Source organism: Harpia harpyja, chromosome 3 (genome assembly GCF_026419915.1).
Source record: "Harpia harpyja isolate bHarHar1 chromosome 3, bHarHar1 primary haplotype, whole genome shotgun sequence".
NCBI classification, from domain to species: domain Eukaryota; kingdom Metazoa; phylum Chordata; class Aves; order Accipitriformes; family Accipitridae; genus Harpia; species Harpia harpyja.
Window position 1 is genome coordinate 22,670,983 of NC_068942.1, and position 23,437 is coordinate 22,694,419.

General features: G+C 39.5%; 1 protein-coding gene across 5 annotated transcripts in view; it reads left to right on the plus strand.

The window, feature by feature from the left end:
- Nucleotides 1-23,097, plus strand: part of IBTK (inhibitor of Bruton tyrosine kinase) — a 58,922-nt gene extending 35,825 nt beyond the window's left edge. For 2 of the 5 annotated variants that reach the window (XM_052781643.1, XM_052781644.1), the window contains exons 22-29: nt 535-683; nt 1,435-1,601; nt 3,376-3,468; nt 4,637-4,795; nt 11,400-11,552; nt 18,975-19,043; nt 19,144-19,276; nt 21,720-23,097. In XM_052781643.1, coding sequence (XP_052637603.1) covers nt 535-683; nt 1,435-1,601; nt 3,376-3,468; nt 4,637-4,795; nt 11,400-11,552; nt 18,975-19,043; nt 19,144-19,276; nt 21,720-21,845 — 1,049 coding nt within the window. In that variant the 3' untranslated portion in view covers nt 21,846-23,097. The remainder of the gene's footprint in view (nt 1-534; nt 684-1,434; nt 1,602-3,375; nt 3,469-4,636; nt 4,796-11,399; nt 11,553-18,974; nt 19,044-19,143; nt 19,277-21,719) is intronic. The other 3 variants (XM_052781646.1, XM_052781647.1, XM_052781645.1) reach the window with 2 other exon arrangements.
- The last annotated feature ends 340 nt before the right edge of the window (nt 23,098-23,437 follow it).

The window sequence follows — 23,437 nt, forward strand, 5'->3', positions numbered from 1 at the left end:
AAAGATTATTTCTTTTCTAGTGAACACCATAGCTGAATTTGAATAGTGGATTCTTAAGATTAAATTTTGTTTGAAGGGATCTTTGTCATATTAAGCTTGTGCCCAAAGTTCAGATTCTGTAAAACCATGTATTTTATCAAATAAAATTAACGGACACTTTCCCATGTGGTTTTAATAAGTGGAACATTCTGCTAAGGTGTGGTTTTGGTTTTGTTTTTTTTTCTGGAATAGAAAAAATAAATTAGTCACTGTTTACTGAAAAGGCGGTAGAAGCCTTCATTTTCAACGGAAAAACCTCAGTGTTACTTCCTAAAACTGTATATTGTGAGACAGAGAAAGAAAACTGGGAGTAATCTTATTTTGAAAAAATATTTAAGGTAGTCTTAAATTTGCTTATACTTACTACAGTCTAGTATACTGGACTAGGTAAACTTCTGGTTATTTTGTATTCATCATATAAAGTGATGCTTTTTTTAAGCATTGTTTAGTCCGGCTCTCATGATTTAATAGTTCTACTCTTTTCTTATTTCTTAGGCTCAGTAAAACTGCATAAAACTAACTCTGTAGAATCACTTCCAGAACTCTTAACATCTGACTCTGAAGGTAGTTACGCAGGAGTGGGTAGCCCCAGAGACTTGCAGTCCCCTGACTTCACAAAAGGATTTCATCCAGAGAGGACTGAGGTTGGATTTCTTTGTTCCTATCAATTTATTTGTTTGTGTTTATCTGGCCCATCAAAAGCAGAGTTTGTATTTTGGAGTGTTTCTGAGAAGCTGTTGTCCTTAAAATGGTGTAGACAACATTAAGTAGTTATGGTTTGTCTGATAAAACAAATAAAAATGAATATTGCTTATTACATCTTCTAAGGGTAACTTATTCACGTGGTACCATAATGAAAATTTTTGTATGCTGTAGTGTCCAGAAAATTTCAAATTGAAAGAGCAATTATGTAAGGTCTCCATCTACTTCATTTAAAACGCAAAGCAAATCTGAAGTTCAGAGCCAAAAAAACAAAAACAGAAGCCAAAAAAACTCCAGGAAAATCCTGCTGTTCTTCGACTACTGTAGTTGGACAGAAGTACGATCCAGGATAACTGAGCCATAACTGGCAAAGAGAAATAAATTTGAGAGAATCGTGCCTATGTTAAGTGTTAAAGCTTTAGAAGTGAACATCTCGGAGTGAATTTTCCACTATCAAGATGAATATTTGGACTTAAATGATTCAGGGTGAAGTGTGAAGTGAGGAGGAAAAAGAAAAAAGGTACAAATAGCAGCAGACTGATCAGGGATTCACTACATTATTGCTATTCTGAGGTATCCTTTAAAATCTTTTCACTTACATGTGTCATTCAAGTTGCTTGTAGCATCACTCTTTTTTTTTCTAAGTGAAAAAATGTGAGAATATTTATTCTACATTTTTCTGTCTTTTTTTAGATGAAGGACAAAGCATGCAGTCAGGGTATGAAACCCTCTCAACCTAACAAGGAGATGATGAAGTCATACAAGGGATCATCAGCATTGACACAGTCTGTTCCACAGTCCATTCCCAGTGCCAAAAACAACTCTGCAAGCTCTCCCAATTGGGTAGCAACCAGTTTCAGGTGGAGTAATAGTTGTGGTGCCTACCTAACTTACAATCACTTGGTAGTGAATGCTAGTAATATTCTATTCAGGCTAAAAAGTTATCTGCTCTTCAAAATGATCACACATTACCTGACACGTGAATTAAAGATTTTGCTATTTAATAAAACTGGTACATTTTTAAATTATTCTTTAAGAAAAGCAATTGCTAGATAGATTTATTTTTTTTTTAGGTTTTTTTTTTAAAGTGCTACCAGAAAACATGGTAGTTTTTAGTGGAATCAGACCATGCTTGAAGCTGTTAGAAGCACCATTGTACTTGGACATTTTTAGGGCATGCCTGGAGACTTAAACGGTCTGTGCAAATCAACACCACAGGTTTAACTTATACAGTAATAAAAAAATGATTATTAATTTTTATCTGTAGCCGTATCTGCATATGAAAAAGGAGCAGTACTGTGATAGACTGAAGTTCTGTCTTGCCTGGTGTCCTGTCTGAGAGAGTTGTTAATAAAGGTTGAATAGAGAAGAGTTTAAGGATTTAGGGAATCATATAGCAATAATTTCTCACAATCTTCCCAGGCTCTATTGGTTTGTGGCTGATGGGCTTTGTTAATACAGGTGATACAGCTGTAGAAATTAAAAGTTGCAGCTCTGAAGTATATTGTTTGGTGAGCAAGGTCCATTAGGAATCTGTGTTTTGTCTCACTATGTATTTGTGCAAGCCAAGTCTATGCAGAGAGGGTAACACATCCCACAACCAACTCTTTGGTCTATAGACTAGTTGGAAGAAGCTCCACCTTCATCTGCTATCTTAGAGTTCTTTTTGAATGTTTTTTAGAGGATTGCATGGAAGGGGAACAAATAAAACCATAGGACTTTGTCATTATGTCACTGTGCCTTTATGGGTTTCCCTTGTATTCTTTCTTTACTTTTTCTAGTATTGCTGCTATGTCAAGAAAAAGCAGGCAGCACTGTTATGTAGAATGTTTAAAGGATTGAAACTGTAGTGTATTTGGTTGAACTACTGTGGAGGAGAAGTGACGACAGGGTTTGATGTGACCTCCCAGTGGTTAATTCACTAGTTTGTCTATGGCAGTTGGGTTTATGTGGGGAGAGACAGAGGGAGTGCTGCTTATATTTTATTTCAAAACCTGTCCTTGAATGTAGTTGTAACACAGCTTAGTTTGCAAATGCCTTGTAAGTACACAGGTTTTAATTTATAGTTTTTATGTAAAGCTTGGAAATGTCTGGATTTAATTCATGTTCATTTCTGTGGAAGTTTAAAATTAGGTCATTTATGAAAACAAAACTGATTCCTAAAGTTTGAGAATGTTACTGGTATTTGTATAGAGCTCTAACTTTGCAAAGAGTGTTCTGTTTGCCATGTGAAATAATTTTAATCCTGTTCTTCAAAGAAAGATCTAATTCAACCTTCATGAAAGATCTGTGAGCAATGCACTAACACTTAACATGAGCAGCTGACTACTAAATAAGTATCCTGGATTTAGGTATCTAATTTTTTTAAAGTAATCATAGTTCACATCTTTTTGTTTCATAGTATAATGAGTCTTGAAAAGTATTTTTATAGTGTGCTCTTAAATATGTATATATTTATAAAAGTTTTGTCAGAAACATTCTATTTGAGGTTTGCCATAATTGAGGAAACAGACATAAATTATACATCCGGTTACCAACCTTATGTATGATTTAGAGGATTTCAGTGAAGGCTGGAGCTGTGGAATGTAAGTAAAAATGAGTGCCTTGTAAGGTAACTTTTTATTTTTCATTTAGCCCTGCCAGCCCTCCTGCTATGGATCTAAGAACCATCATGGAAATTGAAGAAAGTATGCAGAAATGTGGAACCATGCCAAAGGCAAATTCAGGGTTGGTAAAAAACCAAAATCTATAAAAGAAAAGTGTGATAGACCAGGCTATTATGAATTTACTTAGTGGTTCAGGCAGTTCAGAGTTTAAAAAAAGCAGGAGAGAAGTTGTCCTATTTGTTTTTGAACAGCTTTGTTTAGTTCAGTTCATTATGGTGTTTTTCTGCCAGCATACAAAATTTATCCCTTCATTTTACTGTAGTCTTGTTTGGTCCACTAATGCAAAAGCATGTCTTAGCTGTTGAAATGTGAACTAAAGAGCTAGTAAATTAGTATCTTAAATCAGTGGCCTGCTCTGCTGAGCTTTCCAATTTACAACCAAAAAGAATTAATTCTTGTCCCTGGCACTTCAGAAATTACTTCTGGACCAGTACTGTAATCGATCCTGAAGTTTGTTTCTTGTCTCGCATTCTCTGAACATCCCCAGCACCCATGTGTTGATATTAACAATTTTTCCTCAGACAGAAGGCAAGGGTGGCTCTTGCTCGGAGAAGCATCCCAAAGACACAGGGAGATAAATGTACTTTTTCAGGAGGCAGTGGATTAAACCTAGTGTTTCTTAACTGGCAAGGTATGGGAAGAAAACTGGAGATGACTTTCATGACCTTTGAAGTGTGGTATTCTTGTAAAGGAGAGCTAGGACAGTAGTCCCGGAGCCTAGTAAAGGGTTGCTGGCTAGGTAGATTCAGAAGGTGTGAACAAAACCAGCCAAAGCTGAAGAATCCAAATAACTTAGAAAACAAGTTATTACAAATAGAGAAAATGGCTATATGCTGTTGTATACATTTTTTATGCATCAATATTTTTGATTTAAGGGAGCTAAGCTTCTAACAGTCTCTAAAAAGTCATAAAATTAGAAAATAGTCTTCACCGGTAGTCCATCTCTTTTAGAGGCTTGATTCCTACTCTGCATGTTTTTGTTTGTAGACATCTATAGAAAGAATAGTTTTATGATGCTTTTCTTTCTGTCACTCTTGATATTCATTGATCCTCCTTTTGCTCCCTAGCCATCTGACCACTCCCCCCCACCTATACTCCGCTTTTGGCATTCTAGACAAAGTATTTTGATCTAGGAAAGAAGTATTTCTTAGTTTAATTTGCAAGATTAAAGGCAAGTCATCTCAAAGGACACTGATCTTGCATCTTCTCTCTGCAATATCACTTCACAGCAGAATGGCGTCTCATGGAATCAAGCTTTCTCAGAAGCAAAGAAAAATGATTGCCCTGGCAGCAAAAGATAACGGATCAGTAACTAGCAGCACGGAGCCTGCTACACTAATAACCACACCGCCTCCACCTATGAAAGTTGCAAAACTAGGGAATGCATGGTATGTTACAAATCAAATATCACTTCTTTTTCTTTGGAGGGTTTTTACATTGGATAGTCTCTTAGAAGCAGTTTCTTAAATAAAAATGGCCTAGGTTCTATTCATTAAAAAGACTAGCATTGAACTATTTGTATCTACGTTTGATAGTAATCTAGAAATTCAAAGGGGGCAGGGAAATGCAGTGGTTGCAGTCTACCAGTTCTTTGAAATTTTGCTATAGTGCGTCAGAAGACTGCATCCCATCTGGTTCTTGCCTGTGTGTGATGTGGTATTTGCAGATGGCATCAAAGTGAAGCATAGAAAAAGAAGGTTGAGCACAAGCTCTGAAACTTAGTCAGGAAGAGGTTATTGAAAACCATTATTAATGCTGTTTTTTCTCTGTCAAAAACAAAGAAAAATGTTAGCCCTTCCTAACAGGGAGGGGAAAGGGCTAGAATGACTTTGGAGTAGAGCACAATTGACCAAAATTATAGATAACAAAGTTATCTACATGTCTAGGAGCTGGAGGGAGTGATGGATGCTGCTAAGAATTCTTATGGTGGAAGGATGCATAATGGGTTTAAAATGACTTTTAATGCTGATTACACGCAATTTAAATGTTCAAGTTAATATCACCATATTGAATGGAAAAATGGTTTATCATCTGTTCAATGAACTAGGTTTACAACAATGAATGTAATGAGGTGCTAGCCCGATTCATGCTTTGTTCTTCACATTTACAGTTGGTATTGGATGCAAGCGTAAAGGCATAACTGTAGAAGTTGCAAGCTATGTAAATTTAATGTGTTTGTTTACTACAGAATAGATACCTATGTGCATGCTCTGCACTTGAGGTAAATGTTGGGCAGTCCTCCCCTTTCCCTGTTCAAGAAGGTGTAGCCTTTTATTGCAGCTTGCTTCTGTACGGGTACCCTAGAAGAACTATGAGTCCATCTCCTCTGTCTAGAGCTTACCTGTTTGTGTTTCAGTGGGAGCAAAGCTTGCTGCATACCCACCACAGTCACTCTGTTTTAAATGACGTCTTTTTTAGACAATTTAGCTGTTTTAGATGCTATTGTAGCAGTTTTCCTTTTGTGTTGGATAGATTTCAAAGTAAAACAGGAGTCTGTCTTTCAAAGGATAGGTTGATTTTCCACAATTAGAGCTGTATCCCTCTTGTGTCTTTTGGCTCTCTTTCGTTTGATCCTTTATATGAATTGGTTGCTCCTTTCAGAAATAAGAGCAGTAAGCATCTGCTGGAATCTTTGCCTTTCTGCTATGCTCCTGTAAGTTCAAAACAAGACATGTAGCCTGTTAGCTATTTAATGAGTGTATGGAGAGGAAAAAAAATCACATCACTAGCTGGCTGAGGAAAAGGTGGGCTGCTTCCTGGCAGCAGTTGCTTCCTGAGAGGTGTTCTGTGACAAAAGGTTTAGGGTAATAATCTAGAACTGCTTGCTTCTTTGCTCCATTTCATGTATCTGTGATTTCATCTTTCTTTTTTGGATGGATGCTATTATGATCAGCACCTTGAGTTTGAAGTGCTTTTAGATTTTTTTGAGATAGGTCTGTTGGTATGCTATTATTTTAGTTTATAGTAATAACGGTAATATCCCAGAATGTAACAATGGTAAAATAGAGCTGGTGTTCAAAATATTTATCAGTAACATATCGGAAAAACTGTGAGAGTACGTTGTAATCATCCCAAAATCATCTATTTTAAATCAGGTAATAATTGATCCTAAAATGGTATTCTATTGCCAGTCATGACACCAGAACAAGCTTTTCTTCTCTAGTGGACACTATGCAGTACATTCAGCCTTATGGTTAAAGGGCTTTAGTATTTTACAGGGCCTGTCAAGGATCATGTCAGTCTGATCTGAAATGGGCAGTTGCTTGGTGAATTCAAGGTAGTGTGGCATGACGCGTCCTTCAAGTAGTGATTCTGACAGTGATGGCTGGGATTACTCCAAGGGTTAGTGAAAGTAGGGACAAGAAATCTTCTCTGTAGGCGTCTGCTGATTGGGTTGATTACAACTAAAAAAAAGTTACATGCCGTGTATTTCTAGTGTCCAGCTTACAAGCTATAGAGGTATGTTGCTACAGTAGTTATTTATAGAAGTGAACTGCCTAAGATGACCTGGTTTTAAAAATATCCAGCACACAATATTTCAAGTGAATCTAAGAAAAGGTTGAATTCTTTTGTTTTGATTTATACAAGCAGGACTTAAATATCTGTTTTCTCAATTTGTTTTCAACCATGTACACCTGATACCAAAATGTGGGGTCTCATTTACTCCTCCAGCCCCCAAAAGCTATTCTGATACAACACTGAGCAAAGCCCACAATTTTGCCTTAAAGAGGAAATAGAATGAGTTGCTTTGCACCTAAGGATTCAGACTCTACCTGACCTCCGAACTGTAATTGGGACCTTCACGAAAGGAGAAACAAGGTTTGCAAGATTTGTTTTCTGAATTCTAATGAGTGGATGAATTTCAGAATCCTTAACTCTGATCTTTTCAAATGCTCCAAAGAACACACTACCTGCTTCATACAGCTGATACTGCAGGTCAGGCAGCAAGTTAGTTATTTGGCTTAGCTAATGGAGGTGTCACAGGGCAATTACAGCTCTGAGGCTTAAAATGTACTGGAAGAAACTGAAGGTGGAATTAGATGGTGACCAATACAGGAAATACTGAGTTATGCTATCCTTTATTACATTAAAAAAAAATAAAAAATCCATCTACTGTTTTTAATCTTACTACGAATGTTATAGTTATACATAAACAATATGTTACCTAACATCTACAATGACGATGTACGCAGTCTTACCTAAACAAATCACACAGGCTCATTCACATACTAATGTACACGTTGTTACAAACCCACCACCTTTTTACCCATCCGTGACTCGGTGTGACAGCACCAGGGAAGCCATGCTTTTGTGCGTTACCCGATGGGTGACTCAGAGGGGTGTCCGTGCTGATGCGGGTGAACAGCAGCAGCTGGCCAGGGGTGCTGCTAATGAGGTGGACCGGGGCCTGTGTGAGTCAATCCTTTTCCTCAGGCACCCAGCAAAGTCAGGGGCCTTTCTGTGAACAGTGGTCACAAGGAGGTCTTCTCTGGAGTCTTCAAAGGAACTTCCCCATACGTGCCATGCCGTGGCTTGGGCTGATGCTAATGATTCCTGGTGTAGGCATTTCATGGGTATTTTCAACCAGTCATCTTAAATATCATCAGTTAATTTCCTTTTTTGTTTTACTAGCCATTTTCAAGCTGCAGTTTTATATATTTTTCTCTGACAGACTTTGGGTATCAAGGGAAGGGCTATGAGAACTCCTTCGCAGGAGGATATTTGTATAGGGCATCTGTCTTTCTCCAGCCTGGGCTTTCCCTTCTCCCCTTCATACACAACTTTTAGATACAACAAAGCCTGAAGTAGGTTTTGGAGGACATTGCGTAGCTTACCTAGTTATCTGGGCTTCTTCAGAAGAGGTTTTTGTTAGTTCCTGAAGTCCTATTTTTTACTGTAAGATAAATGACTCTTTAGAAGTACTTGTACTGGCTGACTGAAGCACACGAGCTAGATGCCTCTAGCTGAATGACTGACTTGTTAATACAGGAAGTAAGGTATTAAGAGAAGCTCTGATAAAAGGCATATAAAAATATGGGGCATAACTTCCTTGATCTGACATCTGAATAGTTTGACTATTCATGCTATTCATCTATTCTCTGATAGATAACTCTTTACCTATTGGGTGCTGTTTAATTTTAAACTAGCAACTGCCTACGACCCGTTCCTTGCATTTAAAAAGCAAGTATGGACTGATTTTTTTGAATATGCTTAGCTAATTGTCTCCAGAAAATACATTGTGCTCTTAAGGTTCTGATTAAACAGTTTTTGAAAGTAGCTGGGCTCTACTGTGTTACACAAACCATCTTAAGCGAAAAGGCCAGGATATACTTCAGGAGGATGGAATCCAATCTAATGCTCATGTGGTCACCATGCATGATTCTGTACGTTCCTCTGCAGTGTTCCTCTGGCTGCTGATCTGGAAAATGCCGGTAGCTCAAGAGTTCAAGCAAAGAACCAGTGGGGGTATATGAATATTTAAAAGTATGCCTAGCTGTTGGAAGAGAGCATTTGTTGAATAAACTTTAAGCTGCTTTAGGCAAGCCATCAATTATTTGATTGCCCCTGCTAGTTCAAAGTATTTTTGTATGTAAGGTAGAATGGTAAGTGTTACTCATCTGCTCTAATACTATATTTGCAAAGTTATATTCTGTAAATTCACAACGGACTGTTAGAGTGCATTTGGCAATAGATTGAGCTTTCCACACATGCAATATAGTCAAAGCCTTAGAATGTGTATTCCAATGAAATAAGATATTCATCTTGGATGTGCAGTGAACACAGTTGCCAGAAGGGTGTGGGACTTTCTGGCTCTTTTTTGGTTGACTAAAAGACAGAGTCTTATCATACACAACGTCCTACCTTTTCCACCAAAAGAAACCCCCAGTTTCATAGTTTTGGGGAGAATGAACCTATGTTTCCTCCTTTGAAGAAAAGTGGAAATTAGAAGGGGGGTGGAGGAGAATCACACTAGTAATACTTGGAGAGTATGTCATGCAAGAAGCTAGGTGTTAATTTTATTAGTTGTCCAAACCTAGTTTGATTGAGGGAGGGGGATGGTTTTTGTTATTTGTTTTGGCTTTTTTTAAGCTCAGGAGAGCCTATGGTTTTTCAAGAGTGGAGGCATAAAGGAATTTGAAGTCTCTCTTGAAAATTAATAATTGTGTATTTTAATGTCTAGGTTGTCAGTCTGTCAGTATTCCAGCTTATACTGAAACATTAACAGCTGTTTTGGAACTTCATGCTTTGATGTTTTGCAGTTACAGCTTAGAGGAACATAGTCATATTCTACTTTTTTAAAAAAAGATGTATAAATTAGTTTTTTCTAATGCTACAAATTAGATAGATAGAAATGACAGTGTTTCAGGCAGGACAAGCTGAAATTTAGAGTTGTTACTGTTAGGAAAATTTGTACCAGTTTAAGCCAAACCATTTTAAGATACCGGTAATTGTTTTGGATAGGTTCACAAGCTGAGAATGATGCAGGGTTGGGTTTTTGGGGGAGGTTGTTTTGGGGTTTTGGGGATTTTTTTTTTTTGGTGCTGTATTGCAAGTGGATCTGATTACAGTACAGAATTTTCATGAAAATGGGTAGGCTACTTAAACCGTTAGAAGAAGCTTCTGTGACAGCAGATCCCAAGGGAACCATTTGCCTACTCGGTATAGTAAGTTTGGGGAAGTTCTGGTCAAACACTTGCCCAGAATCTTGTCTGCCAGCTGGTAGTAGAAACAGAGGATGTGCAAAATGACTCTGAGGCCCTGCATCTGGAGGTTCCCATTCTGCTTTCTATGCCTTCTATGCTGCTCATGCAGTATTAAAAAAAAAAACAAAACCAAAAACAAACGAAAAAAAAAAACCAAACAACAAAAAACCTTCCAAACTTAAGCTCAGGTGGTCTTGCGTGGGGTTCAGACATCATATATAACTTTCAGATGCTTTTGTTGTAAGATTTCAGATACTATGTTGTAATGCTTTAAGTCCCTCACGTTTGTTATCTTAAGTTGTATACAGCATAGATGTAGTTTGAAAGTCTTTGGTTTCAGATGCTTCTCTTATGGTAGCTGCACAAACAATTAGCGTTGTGTAGAAAGCTTGTTTTACTTCAGTAGTGTTTATAATTGTTCTCGTATTTCTTTGAGTAGATAATGAGCAGAGCTATTCTTCCAATATGTATTTTGTATATTTGACGATGAGTGGGACTACTGTGCTTAGTAAAGTTAAATGTAAGTGAATGTATGAAGAACTAATTCCAAAGTCTTGATGGATAAGGGAAAGACTAATGTAACTGCCTTGAATTCTTTAAATAAAAAGGCTTTTGGATCAGAAAGTGTTCAGAATAGCTATGATGCTAAATTGCTATATTTTCATACTTGTTTATTTTTGATTTTCATACTCATTTATTTTTGAAAGATAATATGCAGACTCTAGTTCAGTAACAGTGCACATTATACTAGGGCAACTAAAAGAAAACGAAGCATATCAGTTTTATGAGTTTTACTGTGGATTAAATGATTTACAGAGCCTCCAGCAGGTATGAGTAACTCGTTCAATATCTTGGGGAAAGAAGATCAGCTATACTTGACTTTCATGGTGGTAAACTAACAGTATTAGAATGAAAGTACTAAAGCATTGTGTGATTTATGAGAATATTTTTCAAGGAATAATACGGTTAGAAAAGGTACAGCTCATCTAAGATAAGGTGTCTGTGAAAATAAGGTTGGGGGTTTTGTTTTTCCTTCTAATAAAATTTCCATACTACTGGCTTGTATTTAGGTATTTATTTTCTGATCTTTACCTATTTGACTTGTTTTAGTGAATGGGGTCTAGCAGGTGTAATGGTGAGATGCAAAAGCTGTGTAATATTGTATTTTTATTTTTAATAACTGAAAAGGCCCTCTTTGTTCCATGATTCAGATAGCAATATGGAGTCTTGGAAAGTGCAAGTATAAAATGAGTCCGCCCCCCCCCCCCCCCCCTTTTTTTTTTTAAAGGTCATCTTCATTACATTCTGCTTTGCCAAAGTCATTCCGTGATCTTGTAATGGAAGAAGAAAAATGTATGAGTGCAAGTAATTCACCTGGTACTGGTATCAAAAGAGCTGGATATAAAGGAACTGAGGATTCATCAGTCCAAAACACCGTAAGGTAAGAGAGCAGTCTTTTCCTAATTGATCAACCATTATACAAGAACCACAATAACCTGTTTAAATTCTGCTGAAATAAGAAAGGATAAAATTGTCATTTTAAAAAAAAAAAAATAAATCCTGTAAGCATTCTTTAATAATTCTGTTAATAGGATTTTATGAATGAAATGCTCTTATGAATAGGCAGCTTAAAGACTAAAGCAATTTAATGCTACTGCTAATATTTTGTTTGAGGTTCAGAGTGTTTGCATCTGTATATATGGGCATGTGCATACGTGTGTATATATAGACACAAACACTTCAGGCTCCAAACAAAATGTGTGTGTGTGTGTACATTCGTATATGTACGTATAAAAGTGATAAACCTATATTCTCTAACTTACGTAGAAATTAGATATTCTTTAGCATTCAGATGTGACATGTATGAAACAGTTTGCTTAGGAGTATTTCTGTGTAACCACTGAGTGGATAAAATCAGTTTATTCAAACACAGTTCTGGCATTTCCTGATCTGAGTTTTCTTATAAGCTGACTTAATTGTTTAGGTGCAATTTTTCATGGTTTAAGAGGGCTTACTGAAATATTGATGCGTTGGTTATGTCTGTGTATTTTAATTACTGGGGGACTACAATTCTAAGGACAAAAATAACTTGTTCCGAGGTGCACGTGAATTTTATGTCTAGTTATTAGATAGTATTGCTCTTTGGTCAAATTGTTTTAGCCACGCATCCTCTTGCTACCTGCAATAAAACCTCTGTTTTGGGTTAAAATACCTGCCTAAGCTGAGGAAAGAAATCTCAGCCTTATTCCTGAAGGTCTGTATGATTGAGCTGCCCGCCCACCTGCATCTCTTCCCCCTACCATCAGCAACTTTGAATGGTATCAATTTCAAATATGTTTACGAGACAGAGAGCCTGAAAATCTTGCAGACTTTCCCACCCACCGTCTGGAAGCAGCGCAGGCCAGCTGCCCCAGGGTAGCAGGGCAGCCGAGGGTGACAGCAGGGCCGGCCGGGCAGTGGCCTCCCTGGCAAGGGCACAGCCCCGCTGTGCTGGAGTGAGGTGAGCAGGGCAGGCTCTGTGATGGAAACCAGGGTGAGCCACAGTCAGTGAGCACAGACTGAGCTTAAATGCAGCTCCTGAGTAAAGAGGGGGAGCCCCCATGAGCCTTCACACAGCTCTTCCTTACAACTCAATTCTGCTCGTAGTAGCCTGACTCAAGTTTACACAGCTGCGCTGAGGGAGAAGAGTTTTCAGAGCCTGTTGGTGCACAGGAAGCCCTGACACCCATTACCTCCTAGTTTTTCTTACAAGCTCCTGTTCCATCCCCCTCCAAAAACTGTCCCCTCCATAAGGAAAAGAAAGTTCTGCGGTACCTCCCTCTCGGTTGCTCAGCTTGTGTAGATACTGGTGTTTCCCTAGGACCAAAGTAGTACGTGTCCTATTGGTAGATAAAGAACAAAATGAGGGTAGAAATACAGGAACATCATGTGTGGGATGGTGTTAGAGGAGAGAGGTAGGAGGGATTTGGAGAGTGTGTGTGTGACGGGTGGGCATTCTTCAGGAACAGGGGGATAAAACTGAAGTTAGTGTGGTGAGTGGAGATGTAGGGACATGAAGCACAACTCTGCAGAAAAACAGGTATTGTTAATTTTGTTGCTAGCGAAATAATAAAGCTTTTCATCATATGGGAGATAGCAAGGAAGGGCTGGTGATAAGGGAATTTGCACTGGATGCTGTTATTAGCTTTGTCACACCTGCTCTGTGATCTTCATAAAGTAATTTCTTTTCCTTTTGCATTGCTCTGTCTAGCCTGTGCAGTCTGGCCAGTCTACATGCTCTCAAAGTGGATTATTTGAGCTGAATCCAGGCCTAATACGTTAGCTGTCTCAAAATGATACATTAAGCTAGTGGGAGCCTAGATGACTAGATTGAAGATAATCAGTTGGAAAAGATGGCACTTCCAGAGCTATTTCGGGTTGTTTTGAACTGTGTCTGAAGATGCTTATTTCTCTCTACTAGATGTAAAGAGCCTAGGTGACTAGTTCATCCATCTGAAAGTTAGGAGTTGAGTTTCTGGTTTGAGGTAATTTTATCCTTTGACTGTACAGTTTCTGTCACAGTAGGCTCTGATTTTTGCCTGCAGTATTCAAGGGCTATTTCTGTGAAGATTAATTATCCACACCCTTACCCCTTCCTTTTTAAGGAAAGGAAATTGCATATGCATAGAGCATAAGTAACCCTCATCAGCTGATGTCAGACTCACTGATGGGACACTGATGATACTTGCATGGCTACTGTTCCTGCATTGTCTTTTTCCTTTGGATAAACTGTGCAGTAATTAAACTGACAATTTTCTTAAGTGTCTGGATGAGGGTTTTTTGGTGGTTGCATAAACATTCTTCCATATACTGTCACCTTCTAATTTATGCAACCCAGAAATTTTCTGTAGATGAACCACGTCATGAATGTGGAGATGTGAACTAGATTCAGTCCAGAGGCAGATCAGCCCAAAAGCTGGGCTGTGTGGATGGGGCTGCATTGTTTCCAGGGACAGCTCAGCCTTGGGAGTTATGCTGTGCAGCTGTGCATGTGTAGCTCCTAGTCCAAGCTAAAAACATAGGCCTGACATGACTTAACTTTGTTGTGGCAGCCTGGGTTGTCTTCACTGTGTTACTCCAGGGAGCAGTGAGGAGTCTTAGTGGAAACAAGTCTTTGTGGGTTCGCGTGGGAATGGCCTAGTTCTGGCATGGCTAATAATGAGCTAATAAGTAGTACATGATTCACATGGTACAGCAAAACCCAAGAGGTTCTGCAGGAGACCAGGCTTTGTGTTCCTTTTCTGAGAGCAATCATTAGATCAGGGAGGCACCGGACCTGAACTGGCTTCAAATGAACAAATCCTCAAGAAACACTGGGGAGCTGAGTGCTGGGACATCTTGGTGGCTGTGCAGGAGTCACGGCAAGTTCAGCCAACTGAATTAATCAGGTTGGTTCAGTACTGGTGATACTTGGCTGGTTTGTTTCCATACAGAACCACTTATGGCTCTGCATCAGTCTTTAATTTTCAAGACTTACAGGTTTCCAAGTTCTATATTTTTAAGGCTTTTTTCCCATTTTTCTGTATATGCTAGCTTCCCGTTTCCCGTCTGTTTCATTTCTCCTGGTTATTTTGATGCCAGCTGAGGAATTAATCTAGCATGTTGAAATATCTGCAGTTGATTTAATATCTGGACTGAGTGTCTTGCTAGTGAGAAACACAGATGTACATATGTACAAACAACTTCAAAATATCTGAACTGCTTCCTACATTTTAAAGCCACATTTAAATTGAGGGAGGTGACCACAGGTATTTAAACTCATCTTTTAATTGATCACTAGAGTGTGCTGTGACACTGGAACTATTAATTCCAGTTTTTGGAAGTTTCTGTTGTGGCTTTTTTGCTTGTTGTTTGGGTTTTTTGGTTGGTTGGTTTGTTTGTTTAGAAGTCTTACTCTGGAAAGAACTTTTATCTGTACTGAAACAGGTTTGTTAAGTATAACAGTCTACTTGGATTCATTTATAATAGTACTGTGAGTTCTTTGGATTGTGAGTGGGAAGAAGAGTGTAGCTGTCAAATGGGCTGGATAGGTGTTGGTTACCGTCAAATGTACAGGAAGGTGAGCATTATTAAAGCAAGTGGAAAAAGAGATAAAGTTGAGAGATGACACCAGAATAAAGGCATTTAGTAAGTTGTACAAACGTGCTCTTAATTAAACAAACCAGCAAGCAAAAAAATTCCTTCATGTCCTCTTCTCCTTCCTTCCTTTTCTCTGGTTCTTTCTTGCTTTTTATTATGTTATTATCTTTCTTAAGTACAGTAAAAGCTGGAAGCTGATTGTGCTGGTTTGGGCTGGGATAGAGTTAACTTTCTTCATAGTAGCTGCTATGGGGCTGTAGTTTGGATTTGTGCTGAAAAGAGTGTTGATAACCCAGGGCTGTTTTCGTCCCTGCTGAGCAGTGCTTACCCAGAGCCAAGGGCTGTTCTGCTCCTCACACCACCCCACCAGCGAGGAGGCTGGGGGGGCACAAGGAGTTGGAGGGGACACAGCCGGGACAGCTGACCCCAGCTGACCCGAGGGATATTCCAGACCATAGGACGTCATGCTCGGCATATAAAGCTGGGGAAGAAGAAGGAAGGGGGGACGTTGGGAGTGATGGCGTTTGTCTTCCCAAGTCACCGTTAGGCGTGATGGAGCCCTGCTGTCCTGGAGATGGCTGAACACCTGCCTGCCCGTGGGAAGTGGGGAATGGATTCCTTGGTTTGCTTTGCTTGTGTGCGTGGGTTTTGCTTTACTTATTAAACTTTGTCTCAACCCACAAGTTTTCTCACTTTTACCCTTCTGATTCTCTTTCCCATACCGCTGTTGGGGAGTGAGCAAGCGACTGTGTGGTGCTTAGTTGCTAGCTGGGGTTAAACCACGATACTGATTTATCTGGACTTCAGCTAAAAAGTAGTCCCCTGCTGTTGAAATCATAGAATAATTTAGAGTCTCCACTTCAGCCTCCTGGTCAAAATAAGTCAAACTAGATTATGTGGCTCAGGGCCTGGTCCAGTTGAATTGTGACTGCTTCAAAGTATAAAGATACGCCCACCTTCCTGGGCAAAGTGTTCCAGTGTATGATCATCCCCATAGTGGGATTTTTTTTTTCTCCTTATATATAACTGGGATTTCCTATTTTGCAGCTTGTGTATGTTGCCTCTTATTCTATCACTGTGCACATCTAAGAAGATCCTTGCTGCATCTTTTCTCTACCCCCCAGTTAGGTAGTTGAAGACAGTAATGAGATCTCCCCTTTGCCGCCTTCCTTTAGGATTAACAAAACACAGTTCTTCCTGTCGTGTGCTCTAGCCTCTAATGTTGGTGGCCCTCCACTGGACTTGTTCCAGCCTGACAGCATCCTCCTTGTATTGAGGAGCCCAAAACTGGGTATGATACTCTGTAGACTAACAAATACAGCATAGAGGGGAAATATCACTTCCTTTGACTGCCTGGCTACACTCTTGTTAGTACAGCCCAGTAAGCAGCTGGCCGCCTTTGCTGCAAGGGCACATGCCGATTCATCTTTGACTTGCTGCCAGCCAGGACTCCGCAGGTCCTTCTCTGCGGAGCTGCTTTCTAGCCAGTCAGCCCCTGGCCTGTACTGCTGCATGGGGCTATTCTCTTCCAAATGCAGGACTTTGCACTTGCCTTTGAAATTCATGAGTTCTTGGTTGCCTATTTCTTTAGCCTCTTGAGGGCCTTCTGAATGGCAGCCTGGCATCCAGAATGTGGACTGCTACACCCTCCCCACCCTCTCCCCATCCACCTGTGGCCTTGCTGAGAGTCATACTGTTCATTTTTATCCTTTGCTAAATTAATAGCATCTCTTAATATTGTCTACTGGTCTGAGCTTTGCTGCTTATTGTGTCCACCAACGTTAACTTAGTTATATTTCTTTTAGTTAACTTATTCTCTAAAATAACAGTTAACCCAGCTGTAAAGTGAGTAAGGAATTAGCTAGGAAGGAGAGGTATGAGAAACTTGTTTAAAAAAGAAAAAAAATGGTTATGTGGCTCTTGACTCAATGTCTTACAGAATTCCCATATTTGTTTATCACACTTATCTGGCATGACCCAAAACCTTTCTTAAATAAAATAGGATTCTCTAACCTGCCATTGGTTTTCTCTTACCAAAGACAAAAGAGAAAAAAATTTTACAAGATACCAATTTTCTACTCTTTTTCCATTTTTAACTGTTCTTCAACACCTATGGAAAAAGCATTGCATATTAATGAGGTCAAAATAAAGGAACTGCAGCTATATAGATGCTCAATCTGGAGAATGGTACAGCAGATTTGACCACTCTTGCCATGGAGCTGTTGTTTCTTGTGTGAGCTCTTTCAAAGCTCTGGAATAGCGGTTATCCAGAAACGTCCAGTTTGGAGAGTACCACACCTTTTTGGCTTCCTCTCCGTACAGTCTACCACTGGCTGTCCTGTTAATGACTGATACGATCACCATTACTGAAAATGGAGGGGAAGGATTGTCTTGACTAACATGAATTGTGCTTTCCCAGTGGAAACACAGAAACAATGTGACCTGGCAGAAGGCATATCTGCTGGGTTTGATTCAAGGGAGTGACACTGTAGAAAGCCTCTTTTGAAGTCCAGTGTTATGCCCTGACAGTTGTTGCTGCAGATATGTATATATTTTTCCTTGAGCAGTTAAATTTGTGTTCATTCTGTTCTTTGAGTAGTTGGCTGTTTGGTGGGCAAAATTATGTTTTGGGACAAAAAGCTGGGCATGGTTCATTTAAATGCCATTTTTGATGATGGATGTTGCACTTCAGATTTTTTTGAGATCTTGCCCTCATTGCTTAGTGGTAGGAATCATGGTTCTTGTTTTTCTTGGAATTGTGTTCTGGGGAAAATATTCCAGGCAGAGAACTTAGCAGTTACTGGAATACTCTTAGCTTTCTATAGATTTTTCCTCTTTTCCAAGAGTTTGTGGCCACTTACAGAGGATTACCAAAGCCTTGAGGAAAATTGAGACTGATTTATTGAAATACCAACACCCTTAACAGTTTTTTTACAATGCACACTGTAACACTTTTTTAGAGTTCTGGAAATTGCAAAAGTTGCCAAAGATAGGTATTAAATGACAAGAATAGGTCCATGTCTTCCTACTGATAGAGGATTTTTCTGACAAATATACTTGTCTCTTAAGGCATACAGTATACCAAATGTGACTTCTTTTTGTTGAGAGGTTAACATTTTGCAACTGAATAAAATATCTTCCTGTTGGGAAGTCTATTGATATTTCAGGATTTTTTTTTTTTCAATTCGATTAGTTCTAGTTTTATGCTATTATTAATATGGGAGGTGGTTGCAGGGATATGTACTGAAAGCCCATAATTTCTGGGCTTACACTTGAGGAAATAATTTACTAGTGCTATTGTAGCACTGGTTCTTTTACATGAAATGCTCAATTTGAATACAGGACAGTTGTTTGTTTTTTTATCTTGGAGCCATAGTCTTTTCATATTAATTGCAAGCATTTATAGTCAATGCTGTTAGTGCATAACTCAGTTGACTATTTTACATGTAAAAACCCCTTGTTTTTTTTTAAAAAAAGGACCTTTGTTCAAAGGCTCAAATGTTAGGAAATGCCAGAACTAATGCCCAAGCTGAAAATCCATTAACTTCTGGTAGTCAGAAATGAGCATCAGTGTCTCTAGTCACAGTATTATGCTTAAAGACAAATTCAGCATTACATCCTAATACCTTTCATCTGGAAAAACCCTACACATTTGTAATTGCCTGCTGTAAAGTTGTACTTCACAGCATGATGTAGGAGAATGCTCTGTCAGTGACTTTCACTCTCCTTTCCTATCTTTTTCCAGGTGCACCACTAGAAGCAGCCCAGGCCTGGAAGACCATGTTCTGGATTCCTCACAGCTGGAGAGTCATAAGTAGGTTTGACAGTGGCTTAGATTCTGGAGCTTGTTTTCTGTGTGCTGTGGTGACCTTGCTCTTGATGTTGCCTCATAATGTCATTTGGTTTTTTTGCAGTCCTTGGTTAGTAGCATCACCAACTAGCTCTCCAGTGATAGCACCTGTCATGTTTTCAGCTATTGTAGAGGAAGAGCTCCAGCAAGAAGCTGCTCTTATTAGGAGCAGAGAAAAACCTTTGGCTTTGATCCAGGTAAAGTGCTAAGTTACTGCAGCTGTGAAGTAACACAAGGAGTTTCTAATGGCTGTTTCAGAGATCAGTTTTTAGGTTTAATTATATATTGGTACACAGTATCATTTACATAATTATATTAAATATCATTTAATAATAACTTCACGTTGCTGTTTGATAAGGTAGGCCTATATTAAAGTCAAATTGACTACTGAGTCCATGATTAATGCGTTCACAGCATCAGAGAATGGTTGGAAGGAACCTCTGGAAATTGTCTAATCCAAACCCCTGCTCAGAGCAGGGTCAGTTAGAGCAGGTTGGTCAAAGCTGTGTCCAGGCAGCTTTTGAATATCTGCAAGGATGGACACTCCATGGCCTTTCTGGGAAACCTGTTCCAGTGTCTAACCGCTGTCATAGTAAAAAAGATTTTTATATTTAAATGCAGTTTTCTGTTACTTCAGTCTGTGCCCATTGCCTCTTCTCCTGTCACTGGGCACCACTGAGAAGAGCATGGCTCAGTCATCTTTATGCTCTCCCATCAGATATTTATACACTTTGATAAGATCTCCCTAAGCCTTCTCTTCTCCACGCTAAACTACAGTGTGCTCAGCGTTTCCTAGTGTGTCAGGTGCTCCAAGTTCTTAATCGTTTTTGTGTCCCTTCACTGGACTGTCTCCAATATGTCCATGTCTCTCTTGCACTGGGGAGTCCTGAAGTGGACCCAGCACTCCGAATGCATCTCACCAGTGCTGAAGAAAAGGATGACCTGTCTCAGTCTGCTGGCAGTGCTGTCCCTCATAGAGCACAGGAGGCTGTCACCCTTCTTTGCCACATGAGCACCTCGCTGGCTAATAGTCACCTTGTCCACCAGGACCCCAGAACCTTTTATGCTAAGCTGCTTTCCAGCCTGTCGGCCCCCAGTATGTACTGGTGCTTGTGGTTATTCTTCCCAGGAGCTGGATGCTGCATTTCCCTTTGTTGAACTTCATGATGTTCCTCATAGCCCATTTCTCCAGCGTGTCTGGGTCCTTCTGAGTGGCAGTGCCACCATCTGGCGTATCAGCCACTCCTTCCAATTCTGTATTGTCTGCGACCTTGCTGAGGGTGCACTCTGTCCCATCACGCGGGTAATTGATGAAGATGTTAAACAGTACTGGCCCTAGTCTCCATCTCAGTATTGGTGCTAGTGACTGGCCTCTAGCTGTACTTTGTGCCACTTATCACAACCCTTTGAGATCACTAGTTTATTCAGTTTTCAGTCTGTCTCACTGTCCATTTATATTGTCTGTACTTAAGCTTGTCTGCTTAAGCTCTTAGTCTGTACTTAAGCTCTACCACTTTCCTAGGGATCAAGATGAGGGTGACTGGTAAGTAGTCACCCAGATCTTCCTTGCATTTCTTGAAGGTAGGAATGACATCTGCTTCCTTCCAGTCCTCGGGAACCAACCCTTATCACCACAACCTTTCAGATTTCTTTGAGAGTGGGCTTGCAGTCATATTGGCTAGTTCTGATCTCAGGGGCCTGGGATTGCTGAAGGCTGATCTTACCACTAAAGACCAAGACAGGGAAGTCTGTTAGTTCCCCAGCCTTCTCCATGTCCTCTGTCATTCAGTAGTGGACCCACATCATCTTTTTCCTGCTGTAGAAGCTTTTCTTATTGGCCTTCATGTCCCTTGCCAGATTCAACTCCAGGCAGGCTTTGACTTTCCTAATTCTGTTCCCGTGTGCTCAGACAGTGTCTGTGTTTTCCTTCTAGGTCGCCTTTCTCTGCTTCCACCTCTTGTATGCTTCCTTTTTGGTTGAGTTTTCAGAGGAGCTCTTTTTTTGTCCATGCAGGCCTCCTGCCACTCTTGCTTGGCTTCCTGCTCATTGGCATGGATCATTCTTGAGCTTGGAGGAGGTGATCCTTAAAATCAACTAGCTGTCCTGGACCCCTCTTCTTTCCAGGGCCATATCCCATGAATTTTTTCCAAGCAGATCCCTGAACAGATTGTAGTCTTCTCTTCTGAAGTCCCAGGTTGTTATCCTGCTATTTGTCTTGTGCCCATCTCTCGGGATCCCGAGCTCCATCTCGTGGTCATTGCAGCCAAGGCTGACCTCAGCCTTCTTATCCCTGACCAGTCCTTCTGTATTTGTAAGTATGAGATACAGTAGAGTGTCTCCCTTCATCAGCCTCTTGATCATCTGTGTTAGGAAGTTTTCACCAATGCAAACCTCCTGGAGTGCTTATGCCCTGCTGTGTTGTCTTTCGAGCAGATATCAGGGTGGCTTAAGGTCCCCATGAGGAGCAAGGCCTGCAAACATAAGGTTTCTTCAAGTTGTCTGAAGAAGGCCTCATCTACTAGTACTTTCTGATTAGAGGTCTGTAGCAGACATGCATTCAAGATGCATGCCAGTTCATAACCGTGCTAGTGGTGTAAATGTAGATCTGACACTGACAAACATGTTCTTTTTTCCTTATAGATCGAGGAGTGTGCTATTCAAGATTTATTAATCCACTATGAAGCTTTTGACAACCCTGATGAATTTGTGACTGTTGAAAGGGCTCCACAGGGACCTATAGCAGCACCTATGTGGAACAAGCACTAATTCGTACTCTTCACAGTCCATGTTGTATGTGCACTTCAGAAGTTCTAATTCTTGATACAAGTAAAATGGGACTGGAAGAACAGGAATCGTGTAACTTTTAGCATCAGCATTAAAAGCCTGCACATAATCACTAGGTATTTGTTAGAAAGGATGGAAATAATGTGTTCACTGTGTCATTTACCCACAGTATATATTGTATGTATGTTTTGAGAGAATTTCTTTTACAAGACATATTATTAGTAATGTTACATGAAGCTGTAGATTGGAAGTGCATTTGCTAATCTTAATTTGTGAGGGTTTTTCCTTAAATTCACAGGTGGCTGAAAAGCGAGTGCTTATTTTGTGATTTAATGTGGAATTGAATGTGCAGAATTATACATCTTTAAAGTTGGGGGGGGGGTATGTTCTTCAGAGCTTTTTGGCAGATTGGGAATATTGGAAAAAGTTTGTGCTTGAACTTCATGTAAAAGTACGGTTTGATAATGCAGTTTTCCTTAAGTTACGTGTGCAAGTGCTGGTTCTCTGATTGTTACGGCCAGTACTTCTTATTGTCATGTTCCACGATGAACCTCTACGCTGTACCTAAGTGCCCTGCCATTGCCTGCTCTCAGTTCAGTTGTGCATGTTTTTTCACTGTTGTGAGACCGGCCTTTGAGCAGTCAGCTCTGTTGTGAAGTAAAGCACACAGTTGAATAGAATGTGGTGGCACTTAATTAGCTCATCTATAGTCTTATTCTGGTAAATATGGTACAGTTTTAGAACCACTGTGTTTAAGGTACAATTCACTTGAAGTGCTGAGGAAATAAAAGATCTGTGTATTTATTGTTAAAGCTATAGGGATGAATGCTTGACTGTGGAATTTGCAAACACCTAACCTTCAAAGATTATCATAGGTGGCTTTCAGTATTGTGTGTTCCAAAGTTCTCTGTGCCTGGTTTAAACAAATTTATGTATATATAAAAAGGAAAAAAAAAAAAGTAGCCTTATCTGCAATATTCAGTCTAGTTTGTCTGTTTGTATAGGTGTGTTTGAACTTGTACTTTTTCAGTAGTGTCAATACTCATGAACTCTGGAAAACTGGAACTGCGAGAGTACAGAAAATGAATGTAGAGAATTGATCACTGTGTGATAAAAGAATCTTGAAAAAACCTATGTAGATATGTCTAATGGTTTCAGGTCAAGCTACACCAAAAAATCCCCCACAAAAATTGTAAACAAATGCAATAAACCATAAAATCTTGATTTACACTAAGTTAGTATACTTTTATGTGCTGTCTATATATAATCAATGCTTTGGGTAACTATAGAGTAATCTCAAAATATTTCTTTTATGTATGAAACAAGAACTGTAGGCATTTTGAAGCTACACAGGCCCACTGCATTTGCTCTCAAGTAATAATGAACAGCTGGGGGAAACCTGAGTCAGTGCTCTCTCCTCTCCTAATAAAAAACCCATCATTTTCATGAAATATTCTCAAATAAGAAAGTAAGCAGGGAAAATTGACCCAAAAGCTTTTTTTATTGTTCTCAATATTTTAATATTTCTTGCCTTTTTTTTTTTTTTTTTTTTTTCCTTCCTATCTCTTAAAAGT